The sequence below is a fragment of the Leguminivora glycinivorella genome, chromosome 12 (assembly GCF_023078275.1).
Source record: "Leguminivora glycinivorella isolate SPB_JAAS2020 chromosome 12, LegGlyc_1.1, whole genome shotgun sequence".
NCBI lineage: Eukaryota > Metazoa > Arthropoda > Insecta > Lepidoptera > Tortricidae > Leguminivora > Leguminivora glycinivorella.
In genome coordinates this window covers 2,652,187-2,674,409 of record NC_062982.1, presented here as the reverse complement: position 1 = coordinate 2,674,409, position 22,223 = coordinate 2,652,187, and the positions used below count along the sequence as shown (strand labels likewise).

At 37.8% G+C, this 22,223-nt stretch overlaps 1 protein-coding gene across 1 annotated transcript in view; it reads right to left on the bottom strand.

The window, feature by feature from the left end:
• Positions 1-22,223, bottom strand: part of LOC125231951 (GTP-binding protein REM 1) — a 288,730-nt gene that overhangs the window by 3,644 nt on the left and 262,863 nt on the right. The window contains exon 4 of the mRNA XM_048137557.1: positions 10,989-11,178. Within this exon, the coding sequence (XP_047993514.1) occupies positions 10,989-11,178 (190 nt within the window). The remainder of the gene's footprint in view (positions 1-10,988; positions 11,179-22,223) is intronic.

The window sequence follows — 22,223 nt, the reverse complement described above, 5'->3', positions numbered from 1 at the left end:
AATTAAAAGCACATAGTTTACTCTTCATCCCAGCAATAGAGATAACTTGAACGATCCATAATTTATTTTTGGCTTTTAAGTGCATTTATAAAAGCGTGTTTTTCTAGAGTTTTTTAAACTATAAATTTATTTTATACTTTTTAGTCGTTAATAATGAAATATATTTAAAATTTAAACACAAATATTTCAAGTAGGCGAATTTCGCAAGCCATTTGTGGCTTAAGACGTATTGCTACTTAATAAGAATTAATACCACCTGATGTATAGGTACCAAGTTTATCGCAATAAAGTCATTCATTTAAACATTTTTTCATAGTGCTGCGCTAATTTGAAGACTAATGCAATACAGAACTTAAGGATTTTATCTTACAGAGTAGGAAAGAGACAAAAGGTTGAATTGTCTCAGTCACTCTCAAGTATATTTGCGTGGGGTTGAACCTGGATATGGAACGTGGACGCGACAGTATGCTAAGCAACTAAAAGACTGATAGTGGCTCAGGGATCTGTAGACCTTCGCGACGTGCTTAGCAGTGGCGTGGCGTGAAATTTTTCGTTGATAAAGCCCTTACTTTTGCCCCCCTTACTTTTGCTCTTAAGGGTCATAAGAAAGCCCTAACCCAACTTATTTTAAATATTACATTGATCTTTCTTTTATGCGGGGGGCTTCGCCCCCCGAGCCCCCCTTTCTTTGCTCTTAAGGGTCACAAGAAAACCCTAACCCAACTTATTTTAAATATTACGTTGATCTTTCTTTTATGCGGGGGGCTTCGCCCCCCGAGCCCCCCTTACTTTTGCTCTTAAGGGTCACAAGAAAACCCTAACCCAACTTATTTTAAATACTACGTTGATCTTTCTTTTATGCGGGGGGCTTCGCCGCCCGAGCCCCCCTTTCTTTGCTCTTAAAGGTCACAAGAAAACCCTAACCCAACTTATTTTAAATATACGTTACGTTGATTCTTTCTTTTATGCGGGGGGCTTCGCCCCCCGAGCCCCCCTTACTTTTGCTCTTCAGGGTCACAAGAAAACCCTAACCCAACTTATTTTAAATACTACGTTGATCTTTCTTTTATGCGGGGGGCTTTGCCCCCCGAGCCCCCCTTTTGTTTATTTACTCTTGAGGGTCACAATAAAACCCTAAACCAACTTATTTTGAATACAACGTTGATATTTTTTTTTGCGGAACCCCGAACCCCTCTTAGTTTTGTTCTTAAGGGTCACAAGAAAACCCTAACCCAACTTATTTTACATACTACGATGATCCTTTTTTTTGCGGGGGCTTCGCCCCCCGAGCCCCCCTTTCTTTGCTCTTAAGGGTCACAAGAAAACCCTAACCCAACTTATTTTAAATATTACGTTGATCTTTCTTTTATGCGGGGGGCTTCGCCCCCCGAGCCCCCCTTACTTTTGCACTTAAGGGTCACAAGAAAACCCTAACTTAATTTAATTTAAATATTACGTTGATCTTTTTTTTTGCGGGGGGCTTCGCCCCCCGAGCCCCCCTTACTTTTGCTCTTAAGGGTCACAAGCGCTAACCCAACTTATTTTAAATATTACATTGATCTTTCTTTTATGCGGGGGGCTTCGCCGCCCGAGCCCCCCTTTCTTTGCTCTTAAAGGTCACAAGAAAACCCTAACCCAACTTATTTTAAATATTACGTTGATCTTTCTTTTATGCAGGGGGCTTCGCCCCCGAGCCCCCCTTACTTTTGCACTTAAGGGTCACAAGAAAACCCTAACCTAATTTATTTTAAATATTACGTTGATCTTTCTTTTATGCGGGGGGCTTCGGCCCCCGAGCCCCCCTTACTTCTGCTCTTAAGGGTCACAAGAAAACCCTAACCCGACTTATTTTAAATACTACGTTGATCTTTCTTTTATGCGGGGGGCTTCGCCCCCGAGCCCCCCTTTTGTTTATTTACTCTTGAGGGTCACAAGAAAACCCTAAACCAACTTATTTCGAATACTACGTTGATTTTTTTTTTTGGGGGGGCTTCGCCCCCCGAACCCCCCTTAGTTTTGTTCTTCAGGGTCACAAGAAAACCCTAACCCAACTTATTTTACATACTACGTTGATCCTTTTTTTTGCGGGGGGCTTCGCCCCCCGAGCCCCCCTTTATTTGCTCGTACGGGTCACAAGAAAACCCTAACCCAACTTATTTTAAATATTACGTTGATCTTTCTTTTATGCGGGGGGCTTCGCCCCCCGAGCCCCCCTTACTTTTGCTCTTAAGGGTCACAAGAAAACCCTAGCCCAACTTATTTTAAAAATTACATTGATCTTCCTTTTATGCCGGGGGCTTCGCCCCCCGAGGCCCCCTTTCTTTCCTCTTAAGGGTCACAAGAAAACCCTAACCCAACTTATTTTAAATATTACATTGATCACTTTTTTATGCGGGGGGCTTAGCCCCCCTTTCTTTGCTCTTAGGGGTGACAAGAAAACCCTAACCCAACTTATTTTAAATACTACGTTGATCTTTCTTTTATGCGGGGGTCTTCGCCCCCCGAACCCCCTTTAGTTTTGCTCTTAAGGGTCACAAGAAAACCCTAACCCAACTTATTTTACATACTTTGTTGATCCTTTTTTTGCGGGGGCTTGGCCCCCGAGCCCCCCTTTATTTGCTCGTAAGGGTCACAAGAAAACCCTTACCAAACTTATTTTAAATATTACATTGATCTTTCTTTTATGCGGGGGGCTTCGTCCCCCGAGCCCCTCTTACTTTTGCTCTTAAGGGTCACAAAAAACCCTAGCCCAACTTATTTTACACACTACGTTGATCTTTCTTTTTTGCGGGGGGCTTCGCCCCCGCCCCTAATTTTGCTTTTGTTATCAATTTTTCTTTTGTAAGCATGTGGACGCTAGCCCGCGACCTGGGCTACATATTTAAGGGTCACAAAAAAGACCCTTACCTGACTTAGTTTAGATACTTATTCGGTCTTTCCTTTTTCCGCTCATAAGGGTCGCAAGAAAACCCTAACCTAACTTAGGCCTCGCTTCGCTTCGGTCAATAATAGGTTTGTTATAACGTTAAAAACGTAACGTTCAAAGTTCATTACGTGGCCTTTCTCACAAGCGCAAACACAACTATGATACGATATGCCATCATGGAATGCCAGTGCCAATCTTCGGGCTTCATTATCAGACCTTGAAACCTAGTCGTGGTCAAAGTTCATTATAAGACTTTTCTAAGAAACCAGAAAACAGCTATGATACGAAGTTCCATCATGTAGTTCCAGTTCATATCTTCCGGCTCCATCATCAGACCTTGAAACCTAATCGTAGTCAAAGTTCATTACAATACTTTTCTAAGAAACCCAAAAACAGCTATGATACGATGTTCCATCATGTAGTTCCAGGTCATATCTTCCAGCTTCATCATCAGACCTTGAAACCTAATCGTAGTCAAAGTTTATTACAAGACTTTTCTAAGAAACCCAAAAACAGCTATGATACGATGTTCCATCATGTAGTTCCAGGTCATATCTTCCAGCTTCATCATCAGACCTTGAAACCTAATCGTAGTCAAAGCTCATTACAAGACTTTTCTAAGAAACCCAAAAACTGCTATGATACGATGTTCCATCATGTAGTTCCAGTTCATATCTTCCGGCTCCATCATCAGACCTTGAAACCTAATCGTAGTCAAAGTTTATTACAAGACTTTTCTAAGAAACCCAAAAACAGCTATGATACGATGTTCCATCATGTAGTTCCAGTTCATATCTTCCGGCTCCATCATCAGACCTTGAAACCTAATCATAGTCAAAGTTCATTACAAGACTTTTCTAAGAAACCCAAAAACAGCTATGATACGATGTTCCATCATGTAGTTCCAGTTCATATCTTCCGGCTCCATCATCAGATCAGTTCAACAGTATCATATTATTGTATTGTCATCAGAACTACATACAGCTGCCAATTTTCATTACGATACGATCCTTGGAAGATGGTTAAATTAGCCTCCGCAGATTCCATTACATAGTTAGTTACATACACGACGACCTAATAAAAGCGTGTTAATTAACAGATGTAGTGCGAAAAGGGTTCGAATTTTTCCGGAAACGTTCGTATTTGCCATGCTAGTTCAGTCAATGTCAGTATACATCTTGTACTAAGACTGACTGAAATATCATGACACGTTCGTGTCACGTTTATGTTTCCGAAACAATAGGCTATTACTTGACCCTTTTTTAAAGTCTGTCTTATATGAATTTAAAAGTGGAAAATGTCTGCCTTGGGTGAGACTTGAACTCACGGCCTCTGGATCGATACTCCAGCGCTCTGCCAACTGAGCCACCAAGACTTCAACCAAGCCAGCGAAATTTTCCACTACTAAGGTCAATGGGACCCGTAGCCCGTAAGCCTAGTGGCATCGATTGCAGACGTTTCTGCTAATCAGAAGTTAAAAATCTGTCTTATATGATTCAGTACTGTCCAATTAACCGAAATAAAATATTACCATATTTTATTATGACTTAAAAACAACAAAAAATATTTTTAAAGTAAACTGTTACGTAATCGGGCGAAAACAACACAGTCGTGTTGATCTATAGATTATCTGTGCATCAGGTCATTCTATTCGAAAACAACATGTTCTGACTTTTTAAGTATTTATTTATTTATTTATTTACACAAAGAAAATTACACAGTATGACAGTAAATAAAACTAAAGCACCGTGAATTTTAAATAAACATTACAACAAGTAACACAAAATATAATATTAAACAGCAAAATTAAACATAACATAACACACTAAATATACTAAATAACAGATGAAGGCCTAGCATCCAATCTCACACAAAACCTGAGGCATTCGTCACGTACAAACGTCCATCTGCTCGCAAAAATATTTACATTAGGTGTAAGTATGAAGACATAACGTTCAATATGTCAGTGATTGTTTTGACATGCAGTAAGGTTCGAATTCGATGACGTCACTTCACTAAGACAGCGTTTTCGGTGGCCAAATTAAATAAAAAATTGCACACATTTTTGATTAAAAATAAGTAGCCAAAATACACTTTTTATACCCAAAATCTATAAATACATATATACATACGCCTCACGCCTGTATCCTATGAAGGGGTAGGCAGAGCACATTAAACTACTCAAGTTTCAGTGCCACTCTTGGCAAATAAGGGGTTGAAAGAAAACGAAACTGTGACATTGCAGTGACAGGTTGCCAGCCTCTCGCCTACGCCACAATTTAATCCATATCCCATAGTCGCCTTCTACGACACCCAAGGGAAGAAAGGGGGTGGTGAAATTCTTAACCCGTCACCACACGGGCAATCTATAAATATTGTTTTTTTATGTCAAATACTAAAAAATACAATCATGTAATGTGCCAAATTCGATTCGAGTCTAGTAGCCTGTTGCTTAAAATCTGCTTCCACGACTAACATAATTGTCATAACTATTAACAGATATAGTGTGAAAAGGGTTCGTATTTTTCCGGAAACGTTCGTATTTGTCATGCTAGTTCAGTCAATGACAGTATACATCTTGTACTAAGACTGACTGAAATATCATGACACGTTTGTGTCACGTTTATGTTTCCGAAACGATACGAAGGCAAATCTTTTCGCATTACATCTACCACCATGGGCATCTATTACCATGGATAGGATGCTCTCATGGGCTGCGCATACGGCTGAGGTGAGTAAAAGGGTGTTTGCTTCTCTCCACTCTTTAAAACGACTCCAAAACTTTCTCCCATTTCACACCAAGGTGACGCTTGCACGATCCCTTTTGTTACCACTTTTAGATTACTGTGACATTGCATTTTTGGACCTGAGGGAGGAACTGCTTGATAAGCTAGAGCGCCTACAAAATGTATGCATCCGCTACATTTTTGGTTTACGGAAGTATGACCATATCTCTGAGTTCCGTTCTCAGCTTGGTTGGCTACCGATTCGTCGGCGTAGGGACGCGCACATTTTGACATTGCTTTTCAATGTCCTGTTTAATCCAGCCTCTCCTCCATATCTCTCCGAGAGATTTACATACCTGGCAGTTGGTAGTAGTCATCGCTTGAGATCTAGTGCAAACCTGACTCTTGCTGTACCGTCTAACAAGACCCGGACATACTCGGAGTCGTTCACAGTGCGCGCTGTACAATTATGGAACAAATTGCCGTTGTCTATTAGACAGTCCCAATCGGTAGCATCACTCAAGAGGAATTTGCATAAGTTATGGCTATCTAATGACTTGTGTACTGGTTGAGTACTAATTATTTAATTTAATTATGATATTGTATATATTTGTATTTATGTATGTATATATATATATATATATATATATATATATATATATATATATATATATATATATATATATTTGTGTAAATATAAGGTATATATGTATATTTATGTATTTGTATATATTGGTATAATAGGTTGCATGTTCTAATTATTACTGGGGTAATAATTGAATTGAACTATTTTTTCTTTCTGTACAGTGTTCGTTTGTCTATCATGTTTTTATTACTTTTTTCCTCTCAATTCGCTCAAAGGTTGACTGGAAGAGATCCCTTATAGGGATAAGTTCGCCTTTGTACACCATAACTATACTGTATTTCTATGTCCTAACTTGTCTTATGTACAATAAAGTGTTTACATACATACATACATCTGTACGATATGTGAATTAAGAGTTTTGAATAAGAGTTTTGAATGATTCACGGTTATTTTCATTAGACTTATATTGACCGGGATATAGACCGTGATTACCTTTTTGATTTTTGTCGAGCTCCCGATATTTCGACGCAGTTGCATGCATCATGATCACGGAAAACTGACGAAGGCGGGTGGATGTTAAAATAAGTCTAATGATATGTGAATTCTCTGAAATCTCTGAAATCTTTTCGCATTACATCTGTACGATATGTGAATTCTCTGAAATCTTTTCGCATTACATCTGTACGATATGTGAATTCTCTGAAATCTCTGAAATCTTTTCGCATTACATCTGTACGATATCGATATTCTTTTCCTTTTGTCCTAAAGATATGAAGTGTAAGTTAGAATTGGCCTCGAGGTAATTGAACCCCAACCGGGCATAAAAATAGCGCAGCCAAGAACCAATTTGCCCACTCATTATTCGCCATTATGGAGCGAAATTGATTTCCCAGACGAGTGGAAGGAACCGTAAATGTCGCCAATCTTGCAAATTAAAATCATAACGTCATGAGGTTTCAATTAGATTGACAAAGCAATGTTTGGTTGGTTAGAAAACTGTTTGGATGCCTTGGTTTATATAATTTTGTTTAGACTTGCAATTTTTAAAAATTATTTTAAGCGGGCGCGTGATACTCTGCTGCCGGACCACCTCGCTTTATTGTGCTCAGATTACCATAGTGGAATGTACCTCTGATGTACCTCTTGTACCTCGTCGGAAATTACATGTACCTCAGTAGTTTGCCAGAAATATGGGTTTAAAAGGGGTCCGAAGTAATCCCCAGCCGGAGGCAAAGCAAGCGGCAAGGGGTCCGGCTGGGGAGTACTTTGGACCCCTTTTAAACCCATATTTCTGGCAAACTACTGAGGTACATGTAATTTCCGACGAGGTACAAGAGGTAAATCAGAGGTACATTCCACCATGGTAATCTGAGCACAATAAAGCGAGGTGGTCCGGCTGCAGAGTATCACGCTGTTGGACGGCCAAATTGGATGTGTACATAATTTTGATTGACTTGACATTCCTCCCTATCCGTACGTCTTAGTGTAAAGCCTGTGTGCGTAGTCGAATGCACAAACGCTCACGATAATCTCTTTCGTAGCTATCTATCTCTATCGCTCTTGCGTATTAGCGCGACAGAGCCGGACTAGGCATGCAGCGTGGCGTGCGGCGTGAATGTCAAACAATTGAAGCTCATACAAGTGACCTGAGTTAGATCGATGGGGCCTGACTCGACGCTGCATAGGGTGGACGCTTGCCCGCCCCGCTGCACGCTCCGCCTAACGCTCCGCTCCGAGCGTTCACTCTGGCCATACACTTGGTCGAAATTAGCTCCAAAGATAACACAGATAAGATAAGAAAGCAATATAAAAAGCGAAATTAACTACTCAACTTGACAGCTTAATTGACTATTAGAAAACTGAAAGATGATTGAAAAATTTACGTATTCTGATTTCAATAACAAAGCCTCTGGCGATAAGTTTTTGACATTTAATAAGTTACTTTAAAGGAAGATTCTTTAGATTAATTACAATTTAATTTCCCAAACTTGTGTCGTAATAATTATACTGTTATTGATTTATTCAAAAAATAATTTAACGGTTCCACGTGCTGCAACCTTTATTATTTGCCTTGCATGTGCCTTTAGATATATAAGTATATACTTGATACTAACTGTCATGTTATTTTTAAGGTTCTCTCATAGGTAGGTACTTATTATGCCATTTATTATACACCCTGTTTTTATTGAATTCCGACAATTCCGTTAACTTTAAGGGAAGGTTCTTTAGATCAAATACAATTAATTTATTTAAGAAACTAGCGTCTTAACTCTTAGGCCGTTTTCACATTATCCGATCCGATATCGGATGTAGGAAGGATGTAAAATGTAAGATTTATGCACTTCCAGGTCTTCATTTATGTATTTAATAGATCACTATTACTAAAAAACGATATAAAACGCAAAAATTGCGGATTTAATGCCGATGGCACTTTCTCATTTATATAAATATTTCCTACAGCAGTTTTTGTCCGAGGCACCATCGAACTGCCGATATCGGCAGGACGCTTCCGACATTTTTTGGCATGCCGAACCCCCCGCCAGTTGTCGGCCGATAAATATTTGTTTGTGTGCGTATATAATGTATGTATACGTTTGTAGTAGTATGCGTGACAAAAATGGCGTCTATTAAACAGCTGCTAATGATCGGAATTCAAAATAGTTGACAATTTCCATGGAAAAAAGAAGGTTGTAATGCATCGGTCCGAATTGCGGATACTAGTTTTTTCATCTTTTAGTAGATATAGTTGAATGTAAAATTATTTATTTTGCCTCACACTTTGAGTATTTTTTATGCTCGTTATTTTAATTTTACAATATAATATTTAGGATATAGTGCTTATAATTATTAAATATAAAACATTTTTTAAATATTTTTTGATACAAAATCATACTTCATTGATTTGGAACAATGCGTTTTATCGGACCGACATCCGACACTATCGGAAGCGTTTATCGGATGTAGGATGTCGGTCAGACATCCGATATCGGATCGGATAACGTGAAAACGGCCTTACGGTTATCAAGTTATTAAAAAAATAAAGATATAGATATTTTTGCGAATTTAACTAAAAGTGACATACAGAGTGGTTCCTGATAAATTGATAATGAACCTAACGACGTGTCGAATTTAACGGAAAACAAAAAAAACACGGTGTAGTTCGGGCGTTATTAATATTTTGCATATTTTTTATGAATTGTAAAAGTTAATAGGACTTATAAAATAGTCCTATTAAGTTTTACAATTTGTGTTCATTTAAATGTCCTTCACGTCACTTTTATACCACAATAAATCCAAATAAACTTTTTTCACCTTTTATATTCTCGGCCATAAAAGCCATAAAGCTATATAATAAACTTTCTTGTCACCTGATTCCAATCTACGAAATAATTGCAGTCGTAAACACAGAACACGAAACATTATTTAGATTCGTATTGTAAGTAATAATTACGTGAAATGGATCGTTTTGTATGTAAGATCAAAGATAGTAAAATCACTACATGACGTTAGTCAGAGTCGGCAGAGTGATAGCAGGTGGACTAAAATGTGTTAACATTTTAGTTCACAGTAGGAATGGTGGTCGCTTACAGATGTAAGAAACACTTTTTTTTTTTCGTTATAAACAAAGAAAAATTACAACAAAGTTTTGTACTTATCTGCCAAACTGCACAACAGTTTGTTGGCAGAAAATTATTCTACCCTCCACCATTTATGTTGAACCACTTATTTTGTATTTCATACAATGATAAAAAAGTATGTAATTTAAACATGCAAGTATGTCCTACCCAAGGTATATATTTAATAATCAACGACAACAACTTTAATGTTGGGTTTGGAGTAAATAATTTTTTTTAATGTTTTTTTATACACCACCTTTGACATGTTTGCACGATCTTAACTGATCTGGTACTTTATTTAGAATCGTGGGCACTATTTTCGAGTACGTTTTCCATAATAGTTACAGACTTTAGGTACTAACAATCTGCGATGACTTCGCATCCGTTAGCTCGTTGGGTGGACGACATCCGGAAAATTGCGGGTCACAACTGGATGAGAGAAATAGCTTAGGACCGGGACAAGTGGCTTGCTAGAAGAGAGAGCTATGCTCAGCTAAAAGGCTGGTATGATGATGATGATGACGGGTATGTGACGTCATCATGGCACCACTTTCCTTTACGGTTGCTTACTGATTTTGCGAATTGAACTTAAATTTTATAGGTTATATTAATTAATTTAGATTCTCTCATAACACATATTGGACCAATGATTCTATCAAGTAGTTTTTTCTTGTAGATTTTAGAGGTATATATAACTATTGGAAACGCTGCTGTAACGTTTACTAATAACGGAAATATTGCTCAAATGCCATAATATTCATAATAATTACTCCCCAAGACAACTATTCATGGTAATAAATCCATATCGCTGTCCAAGAGCTTGGTAAACTCCTGGTCTACTGCTGTGTCTAACTAATATGGCTCCGTGATCCAAAGAGGATCTTGGCCTTCAACGAGAGCTCGCCACATCCCGATCCTGCGCAGCTTTCTGCCAATTATCGGCTTGTAGCTGAGACAGATCCACACTGTCTCCCCAACGGTGTCTAGGCCGACCCACCGGGCCATCAGTTGGTCTTCCCAGATACGCCAGCTTAGCAGCCAGATCCTCTCCCATTCTTAGGTGGGCAAGACAGCGAAATCTGTGGGATATAGTTACGCCGGTGATATTGCTGGAAGTCTACTATTTTTCTCACCTTGTGTGGAGACAGCTCGACTCCTCGCCAGGTCTATTTTGTTCCCAACCAGCACAGCAGGTCTAGACCTTAGCATGTCGCAGTCCAATAACCTGGCCAGCTCTTGTTCAGCCTTCTGGAAGGACGCTTTGTCGACAACGCTGTATATGACTACGAACGCGTCTGGGGGCTCTGAGCGGTCGATTTCCTCCTGTAACAAAGAAATGCAGAATTATAAATCAATATTTTATGTACCAAGTGGGTGCTACAGGCAGACAAGTTTAAGTGGGATTGGGTAACGGCATGTTTGCTGAATGGGCCCGTAACGGTATGGACCAAAGTGACTACAGAATGGCGTTGAATATCGCCTCGCAATTGTGACCGCGTTCAGATGTTTCGGAGGAGCAGGCCGTATAGCTGCGTTCGTGGCCCACAAAGTGATCTCGCCGGAAGATAAGCGCTGACTCCTGGGTCAACATATTTTATGCCGAATTTAAAATTGATGTAATATTTATGTAGAAAACTATGTGTTTACCATGAATAAACTATTGAATCTGAATCTGAATCAAAATTGTTACCGCAAATTAGCCGGGGCAGAGGTAGACCAAAGAAGAGATGGCGGGACCACGTCAACGTATTTTACGGTGAGAGCGGGCGTCAAATGATCAACCTCACAACGTTCAAGATGCCACTATTAAAACCACTCGGTAGTTCGGTACGCTCGCGGTTCAATTTTGGAACCTTTCTCTTGCTCGGGTATCAATATTGGCACGTGCGGTTAAACAACTTTGCCCCCTTGTAAAACAAATAACTGTTTCAATGAAATATTGTTTTTTTTTTTGTATAAATGGGCTTACTCTTGGTCACATACTAGCCAGAGGCAAAGACGTGGCCTACGATGGAGTGAGCTCACCCAGAAGATGCCTGGCCCCGTAGCCGAATGGCATTTCCGACGCCAAACGAAAGCGATACGCCGCTTGCTCTGTCAATACGCAAGCGCGATAGAGATAGATATCTACTAGCGCTTCGTTTCGTGAGCGTTTCGTGAGCGATTGTGCCATTCGGCTAGCCACCCTGTTCACTCTTGTTTCAATACAAAAGCTCGGTCACTAGATTCCAGAGCACAGATAGAAAATAAAATATAAACTCCTGTTATAAAATATAGTTTAAAAGCGTTTCCAGTTCATTGACTGTTCTGTATCAATAAACTGGATTAAAAAAACTGACGGCTCACTCCGATTAGTGCACTGGCAACTGCTGCCTCAATATCCAATATGATATTTTTTATAGATACTTACATTATTCATTTATTTGTTTATATGAGCCAAAATATCCCACTGTTGGGCAAAGGCCACCCTTATCCTTATTACCTAACAGTCCTTATCAAAGGCGTCAAGGTCATCTCGCCATCGCCGACAAGGTTTGCCGCAACGCCCGGTTCGATTTTTAACCGACTTCAAAAAAAGAGGAGGTTCTCAATTCGACTAGTGTATGTTTTTTTTTTTTTGTATGCTATATTACTCGATATCTCCGAGAATCCTGCAAAAGGATCGATTTTCAAAATTGCTCGCCCTTTTTTTGATCGAACGGGTATAGCCCCGAGATGGTCCCATTGACACGAAGTCGGGTCTGATGATGGTATCTTGGAGAAATCGAGGGAACTCTTCAAATGTTATAGGCACATGTAAGGTTTTTAGTGTATTTTTCAAAGGTACACCAGTATTTACGCCTGACGGTAGTAATTTTATGTGGCTTTATGATGGAAGGTCAACTTATATGGTTAGGAGTAAAGGATGTTCACTACTGTACATATATTCGGACTGATAATATAAAAAAAAAACAAATCAAAAAATATTTAATAAAATAATTTGATTTGTTACAAAACACATTGATACTTACATTATTCAGATTTTTATTTGCAATAATTACATGATAAACAAAAATATCCCACTTTGGTTGGGCAAAAGGTACCACTCAAAAATCCCTGTTTTAATTTGGAACAGTCCTTATCAAAGGCGTCAAGGTCATCTCGCCATCGCCGACAAGGTTTGCCGCAACGCCCGGTTCGATTTTGTGGGACCCAGTTGGTTGTCGTTTTAGCCCACAAGTCATCCGGCGTACGACAAACGTGCCCCCGCCCAGTCCCACTAACCTTGGCGGTTGTTTCAGCTACGTTACGTTAGTTATTTGAGTTTTTGAGCGTGGTATAGTATTTTTGATTCGATCGGTCAACTTCACCTTCACGTCGTCAAATCCATAGTTAAATCAACAACATGTATGAAATGAATAGTTAAGTTTGTTAGGGGTACCTGTTTAGCTGTAATATTTTGAGACGAATAATGGTTTCTGTCCATATCCATCCATCCTCTTTGCGCTATCCCGGCAGTTGCCATGACCTATAATAGCCTGGGGTCCGATTGGCTTTCCGTTAAAAAAAACAGTTTGTAAGAACTAAGAACATTATTTTTAAATAGATTTAAAATATGTCTAGAAAAATGTTTTGTTTTATTAACACATCAGCGAAAACAAATTGAAAGCATTATTGTGACGTCAGAGAATGCGTTCTCGAATATTGGAACTTTATGCCTCGTCATTGTACCTATCCATTAAAGAAATTTCATGTCATCCAGATCTGATATTTGACCTGCTGTGCAGTAATGGAGTGCCTCAACTGCGCATTATGTATTGGGTATTTTTATTCTTATTTCCAATGTAATTTATACACGGTGTAACATAAGGAAACCGAATTATTTTAAAAGCGTAATCAAAAATATTAAAAAATATTATAAGAGTAAGATGTCGTTTAAACTATTCTGGACTTTGCCTACTTTCAGAGTCTTAAGCATTTAAATAAAATTAACTATTATTTACTCTTTCTCAAAACAAAACGCTGTTGATGGCGATGACACCGTTATCGGACATAATCCGACTATCCTCGTTGTTAGATATCAAAAAGTAACTTAGTGTGACATTCCAAAAAAATGTTTTTTTCAGAAAAAAAATATTAATTTTTATTTCAAGTGCCAGTTTTACGAATAACATTTACTTTTAATGTGAAAATACATCCAATAAAACTAAAAAAATACACAAAAAAAAAATTCGTAATTTGCTTGACGTCATAAAACATTTTTATCTTTATCTTTATTTTCCTTTCAGAAATGCGTAGTTACAATCTTTCGGTTTGCTCAGTATTTTCATTTTCTCATTTCATCTTGCAGTTTTAAATGAATAGTTATTACCTCGTAGCTTTTTCGAGACTCGCCTGAGCACAGATATTTGTTCCTGGGTCATGGATGTTTTCTATGTATATAAGTATGTATTTATCTATTTAAGTATGTATATCGTCGCTTAGCACCCATAGTACAAGCTTTGCTTAATTTGAGGCTAAGTTGATCTGTGTAAGGTGTCCCCAATATTTATTTATTTATTTATTGTTTTCCGTTAAATTTGACACGTAGCTAGGTTCATTATCAGGAACCATCCTGTATATCACTTTTAGTTAAATTCGCAAAAAAATCATCATTTTCATATACAATAAATAAATTTATTAGTGTGAGAGACCCTTAACAATAAAATTCCAGTTAGTGTGAAGTGATTGTCGGCACATGTCAAAATAAATAACATTAGGAATTGGTAAAGGCTGTAACACACGTGTTCAGTGTTAATCTTTATTTTTTTAATAACTCGATAACCGTTAGAGTTAAGACGCTAGTTTCTTAGAGAAATTAATTGTATTTGATCTAAAGAACCTTCCCTTATACTTAACGGAATTCAATAAAAACAGGGTGTATATAAACTTACAATTATTTTGATTTCCTAAAAGAGCACATGAAACTACTCAAAGGGGTTAAAATTATTAAATTATTAAATTTCTGGCTCATGGCCCACACGACAATTGAACCTATATCCCACAGTCTCATTCTACGACACCGACAGGAAAGGGTCAGTGGGCTATTTCACCACAGTGACTTGGCAATACATACATACATACATACAATCACGCCTGTATCCCATAAAGGGGTAGGCAGAGCACATGAAACTACTAAAGCTTCAGGGCCACTCTTGGCAAATAAGGGGTTAGAAGAAAACGAAACTGTGGCATTGCAGTGACTTGACAATACTGTGCCTATTTCTGGTTTGATAAGTAACATTGTTACTCAGCGTCAATATTTCCTTATTGAACAGGCAATGAACGGCAAAAGGTCACTGTCGGACGATAATTATCATTGTTGTCGGACACTGGCGATCAAATATACGAAAGAGACGCGTTCCTAGCAACACAGTCTAAGCACAAGTCTGGAGAGTAGGTGAACGCCTACCATCACTTTTGTATGAGTGAGATATGACAGTATACTCGACTGTTCGCGTTTTTGATAACTTTTTTCGGGTGAGGCGGTAACTGTGAGGTAACCAAGAGCGAGTGGGCGGCACTTTCAGCGGGGAGTAATTTTTCCCAACTCGTGTAAATGGATGGTGTGAGAGGCCATACTGTACGATAGAACTCTTTATTATACTTTGCCACTAGTGACATTCAACTCACGACATGAGAAATGATTAAATAGTTACATTAAAGTAGTTTACAACGAATTATTTACATAAATCTCCAAAGTCCTCTTATTTAAATTCAACAATCTGTAAGTGAATTATCCCTCAAGCCGCATTTCTGCGACAAAATCCGGCCAACACTTTCATTTCCTTCGAAGTTTTGTTACGCAACGGATTCCTTTGGAATCCCAAGTGTTTCATCAATTTATCCACTAAATTGACTTAAGCCAGTTAATAAAAAACTTCTAGATATAAAGCTGACTACAGGAACACGAACTCCTGAGACTATAGATATGAAAAAAGTAAATTTTGAAATAAATCCCGACCACCTCGGACACTGGTGATCAATTATATGAAAGAGGCGCGTTCTTAGCACACAGTCTAAGCTCGTGCAGGTGAACGCGTACCATGCTTGTATGAGTGAGATATGACAGGTCGACTGTTCGCGTTTTTGGCAGGCGGTAACTGTGAGGTAACCAAGGGCGGGTGGGCGGCACTTTCAGTGGGAAGCAGGAGTGGCCAATACTGTATATGCCCCGACATAGTGGACCGATTTTCATCCAACATGGCTAAGAACACTCCCGACGAATTCAGCTTTCAAACATAAAAGACGAAATCTAAATCGGTTAGCTACGATGCCATAGACAGGCACACACACATGTACTCAGACAGACTAACGACACGTGAAACTTAACACCTCATGGTTTTTGCATCGGGGGTTAAAAATGTGAAACGTCCTTCAAGTCATTTTAGACATTTCGAACCAACAATGTACTTAGTTTTTTCTTGGTCGTTTTAGTAAGACCGGAGATTCTTCTCCTTCTTCCCGATATCCCTTAAGCTGGGTCCATACTTGTGACAATTTACCGAACATTATCCGTGACCGTATCACGAACACGTGTCAGTACCGTTAATGTGGACGTCTTTTGTTACGCGAACAATTTGTTGCAAGCTCCAGTACGGCACAATCCACTGAACTTACAGAAGAAACTTCCAGACACAGGATAACTGGCAGGACAATGTATGGAGTTACGATCTACAAACCAGGCCCAATGTGAACGCTGATCTGTGTATTGTCACGCATTAAAGTTACGTGTTTCGACCCAACCCTTCGAAAGTCAGTTTTTTTTAAAGGATGTTCGCTGTTGTCCGCGTGTCCAGCGGCCCGTTTCTCGAAAGGTAAAAGCCTTATGTTACAAGTGCGCGAAGTGTCAAATCGTATGGCTTGTCATGGAAACACACTTGTAATACAAGGCTTGTTGAACCTTTCGAGAAACAGGCCCCAGGACACGTCCCAGATGATATAGATACAGATATGGGACATACACGGGATAGAAGTGGATCACGTCAAGACGTGTCCTGGCGGTACGTCCACTGCGTCCCTCGCAATAGGCTACTAGACTCTTATCGAATTCAGCACAAGAAATGAATGTTTCCTGTAGTATTTGACATAAGAAACCAATGTCTATAGATTTTGTGTAATATTTATTTTAACTTTGGCCACCGAAAACGCTGTGTGACATGTAGTGACGTCATAGAACCTAACTTAACTACATGTCGAGTTAATCACTGACATGATGAACTTTATGCCTCATACTTAAATGTCAGAAAATTTTGCGTTCAATTCGATTTACGTCATGCACAGACAACCTATAGATTAACATGGCTAATTTTGTTTTTGCCTGATTAAGTGAAAGTGTACTTTATAAATGTTTTTTTGCGGTTTTCAAGTCGTAATAAAATATGGTAGGTTTTTTTTCGGTTAATTGGACAGTGATTAATAATAAAAGATAGACTTAAAAAAGGGTCAAGTAGCCTATTATTGGAAGGTAGAATAACAATCGCGTGTGCCACGCCACGAAGCAGTCTAGTTCGCCACCATGCGTCTACACTTATGTAATATTTCGTCGTACTCATGGATTGTGACCGTGTCAGCACAACCTAGATCTTCCACATTTAGCGTGACATGTCCTGTTCGATGCCCTAAAATCAAAATACCTAATAATTTTAAATGCCTAAGCAAGTTACACCTACGCACAAATTACCGAAATTTAAAATACCTATTGGACTAAATACCTAATGTTTGAAATACCAAAAACTATGTGACCTAAATTTTATACACCAACATTTGAAATACCCTATGGTCAAAATACCTAAAATGATTAACCGGTCAAAATACCGAAGTAGTAAATAGGTAGGGTAGGTTCCGCGAGCGTAAAAGAGGGTATATTGAAGTATTAATTTTAAGCATAGTATAGTTACGCATAATTTATCTATATTTTTGTTTGTTCGAATATATGTTGTAAATAAAGGTTTTTCGTCGAATGGTTTTTATGCATAACATTGTTTAGTCGAAATTTATCACGCAGAATTTTTATCATAGCTAATACTACTATATTGATGTTGCAATTCTAACCTAACATATCCTAACCGACATTCGTGCATTCTTAACAAAATATTGTATTTCTTGAGGTCGCAGTTCTAACCTAATCTAACCGACTCTCCTGACTGCTTTTAGTATGGGTGGTTATTCTGATTTTAAGAAATATACCAAATACAATTATGCAAATCAATGTTATTCATAAAAAAAAAAATCGGTGTAAAAAGTATTATGCGAACTTATTTTCGGACAAAGTAATATTAGTATTATTCTACATTGTGTCAAATAAGTTTTCTGCCAAATTACCATTCGTCGAAAATCAATTATGCGAAAATCGTTTCGGACAATTAAAGGTATGCCAAATAGAGGGAACCCGATTGGTTTAAATCCTATATTAGAGTAGGTTTAGGTTAGGTTAGAACTTCGCCCTTACACAACAACGAACGGCTTTTAAAGTAGGTATAGGTTAGGTTAGAACTGTCACCACGCGTAAAAACAAACAGTTTACAGATTAGGTTTAAGTTAGGTTAGTTCTGTGACCACGCACAAAACAAACAGTTACAGAGTAGGTTTAGGTTAGGTTAGAACTGCGATCACACAGAAAAGAACGGCTTACAGAGTAGGTTTAGGTTAGGTTAGAACTGCGACCCAACAGATCAACGCACGACCTTTAAAATAGGTTTAGGTTAGGTTAGAAGAAGGTTAATTTAGTTGTGACCAAACATAAAAACAAATAATTTACAAATTGTAAAATTTTAGATAAATTAACAATTGAAATAGATATACAAAATTGAAATAATATTATGCGTAATAAATTTTGTTTAATGTAAAACAAAATGAAATGAAAAAACACAAAACAAAATACCACGATATAAAGTATACTCGGAATAAGTTATCTACGAAGTAAAAGTCCACGGTTTAATTTGACTTGTATCGATCATTCTACGATATGAACTGTCGATGATATGAAATTATTTGAAACATTGTCTTTGAAATAATATTCGATTAATTGTCTGTCGACGATTCAAGGGTAAACCGGTTATTTAAGCCCCATTTATTAGACATTTTTGCTTTTCGGATTTAATCATTAGGTATTTCGATTTGTTCGATGCCACCTAGTCCGGTCCGTCACCATTTCACAAGTGTGGACCCAGCTTTACGACTCATGAGAGCTCGGGGTTTGGTAACCAATCCCATAGGATTTGGCCGAGATTCAGTGAGAATAATGCTGAGTGAGTAGGTACTAATCTTAGTTAGCAACCTAGACCACGAAATTATCTGTTATTTATTTGATTTTGGTGGCAATACGTACAATACAGAAAAATCAACAATATTGCTTCAAAGAAGTTGTACACAGTGTTAAGTGTTAATGTCACTGAGGTGGAACAAGCCACAATATATCGGATATCCAGAAACACATGGGTCGTAAAGTAATATGTATAACAGTAATTATACTTCCTATCCAAATCCGAGACAACAAATATTATTTACTATGCAGCACACGGAATCGTACCGTCCAAAGTCACACATTTCAGAGATATAAAATTTAAAAAACAAGTTCTCGCCATGCATACCTACTACCTTCAACATAGCCCAGCGCCCTGCGGCGTAAACCCATCATTACATGTTTTTGTGTCGTCCGAGTCACACGTAATTTCGTCAAAATAAGTGTTCCTCTAAAAGTGTAAATGTTGTGAATTTATGAAGTTCGGTAAGTGATTTAATACCTACTTATGTACCTATAGTGCGCTAAATGGTGATTATAGAATTCAAACCATATTTGAACAACTGCCGACCGCCGTATAGTACCGGCGAGTTTAGTCTAGTTATCGGCGAGTGTATAATAGTTTCGTTTTTCATTCGATCGTAGCTACGAGCTAATGTGATTTTACACATTAACACACAATTGTACTATCATTTAAGTAGCTTGCCTCACTTGCCTATTGATAATTAGAACTAAGAAGTTAACGAAATACTAAACTTATTTGCGGTCATATTTGGTCATACGATAGGATTTTCTACGACTACCTTCTTTTTGAAACAAAAGGCTTTCGGTATGAATACTTAAGTTGCAGTAGGAAAGTAATACGATGTAGTGTTACCTTATTACTAGTATATGTGTTTAAGTAATACGTAAATCACAGATTACTAACAGTAATATGTAACTATTAAACTACCTACTGACAATCGATGTGATCTCTGACTTCAATATTTACGAATATGATTTTACTCGTATATATCGTAGGCGTATAGAACAGTATATTATACTTTAACAACATGTCTGATCTATAAACATATTTTTTCTGGTTGGTGATAAAGCGCCTTTTATAAAAAGTTTAAAAGAAAAACGCATCGTTATGTAAATTGTAACAACATTCAACAATATTTATAAGTCAAACGAGCAATAGTTGTAGCAATATTTACAATTACTGGAACCAATAATTAAACTATATTTTTTCTGTTGATTCATTCAATAATGTATTAATAAATATAATGACCGACTGCACATTGCCAGTAACTGATGCATTTAAACAGGACGCGCTTGCACGATCTTACCTAAGGCGCCTTAACTAATACCGAATCCATGCATGGCACAAACAGCAACACCTTTAACTGACTATCGTTAGACTTTATGCCGTGGTAATAGGGATCACAAATGTGTTGACAGTGTTGCCTGTTGCTTGCTGTTGTATATAGTACGGGCCGTACTTCGATGCCGACGAAAGGATTTATGCGAACACTACGGGTTTCTAGCTCGGCATCATGATCACATCAAAATTTTTTCTATCAGTTTTGTGTGAAGACAAGTACCCTATGTGAGCAAGTCTCTTTTTGTAAGTAATTACCTACTATTTGGATGACATTGTGTCTATGTCCAGCAATTAAATCATAAAGAAATAAAAATAAAGACATTGGAACATTAGATATTGTTTGACATTGTTAAGACATTAGAGATTATAATTATAAGAGCTTATTGTAAATAAAGATTTACTTGTGTCAATAATAAATATTGTAAGCATGTCTTGAAATAGTACTCCGATAGTATAATAGCGTCAAGGATGATTGGTTGAGTATCGGGTAGAAAAGAAATAAAACCCTGATGAGTGATGAAAATTGAAATTACAATGTTGGGTACTTGTACCCCACTTAAAAAAAAAAAAAAGCTCCGCTAAATGCTTTGTAACTATATGTACCAAATTTTAATAGTGGCGTGGCTATTTTTCTCCACAAATAGTGTCGCGGGCTCCGCTAAATGCGTTGTAGCCATTTGTGAATGAATTGAATGAATTACTTTATTGCGATAAACATGGTATACATTAGTTGGTACATTACTATTTTTGAGTAGCAATACATGTTTAGCCAAAAATGGCATGCAAAATTATATCTGAACCTATAGTAAAATGCCCTTCTTTATTAGTAGCGTGACTATTTTTTCTCCACGAATTGTGTCGAGGGCTCCGCTAAATGCGTTGTAGCCATATGTGCCCCACTTTAATAGTGGCGTGGCTATTTTTTCTCCACAAATTGTGTCGAGTGCTCCGCTAAATGCGTTGTAGCTATATGTGCCCCACTTTAATAGTGTCGTGGCTATTTTTCTCAACAAATTGTGTCGAGGGCTCCGCTAAATGCGTTGTAGCTATATGTGCCCCACTTTAACAGTGTCGTGGCTATTTTTCTTCATGAATTGTGTCGAGGGCTCCGCTAAATGCGTTGTAGCTATATGTGCCCTACTTTAACAGTAACGTTGCTATCTTTGTTCACAATTTGTATCGAAGGCTCCGCTTAAGGCGTAGTAGCTGTTTGTGGCACATTTTAACAGTGATAGGCTATCCATTCAACTCAATTCAAAACCTTTAATGGCATAAACAAAACATGTCAAAAATACAAAAATAATAATACAATAAATAAGGAATTAAAATAATCTTAAACAACTTAGTCAAAAAATAATGATAAATTTAAATACTAACCATAATTATATATATATAAAACACAAGAAATTAAAACAAAATGTTATCATTTTAAATTAAACTTACTATGTAATTCTCCACGAATGAAGTCAAGATCTCCGCTCTCTGACTGTTGAAACTTTGTGGGCTCCACTTTATAAATAAATAAAATAAACATTAATAGTGTGATCTTTGCTTCAAAACTGTATCGATGGCTCCACTTTTATAGATACATTTTATAGAGAACATTGTATTTATAGCGTTCTAGCTATATGCACATCAAGTCAACCTTAAAATGACTATATTTTCTCCACAAATTGTCTCAGGAGCTCTTCTTTCGTTCAAACTACATTGAGAATTCCGGTCTCACAGTGCATTGTCCAC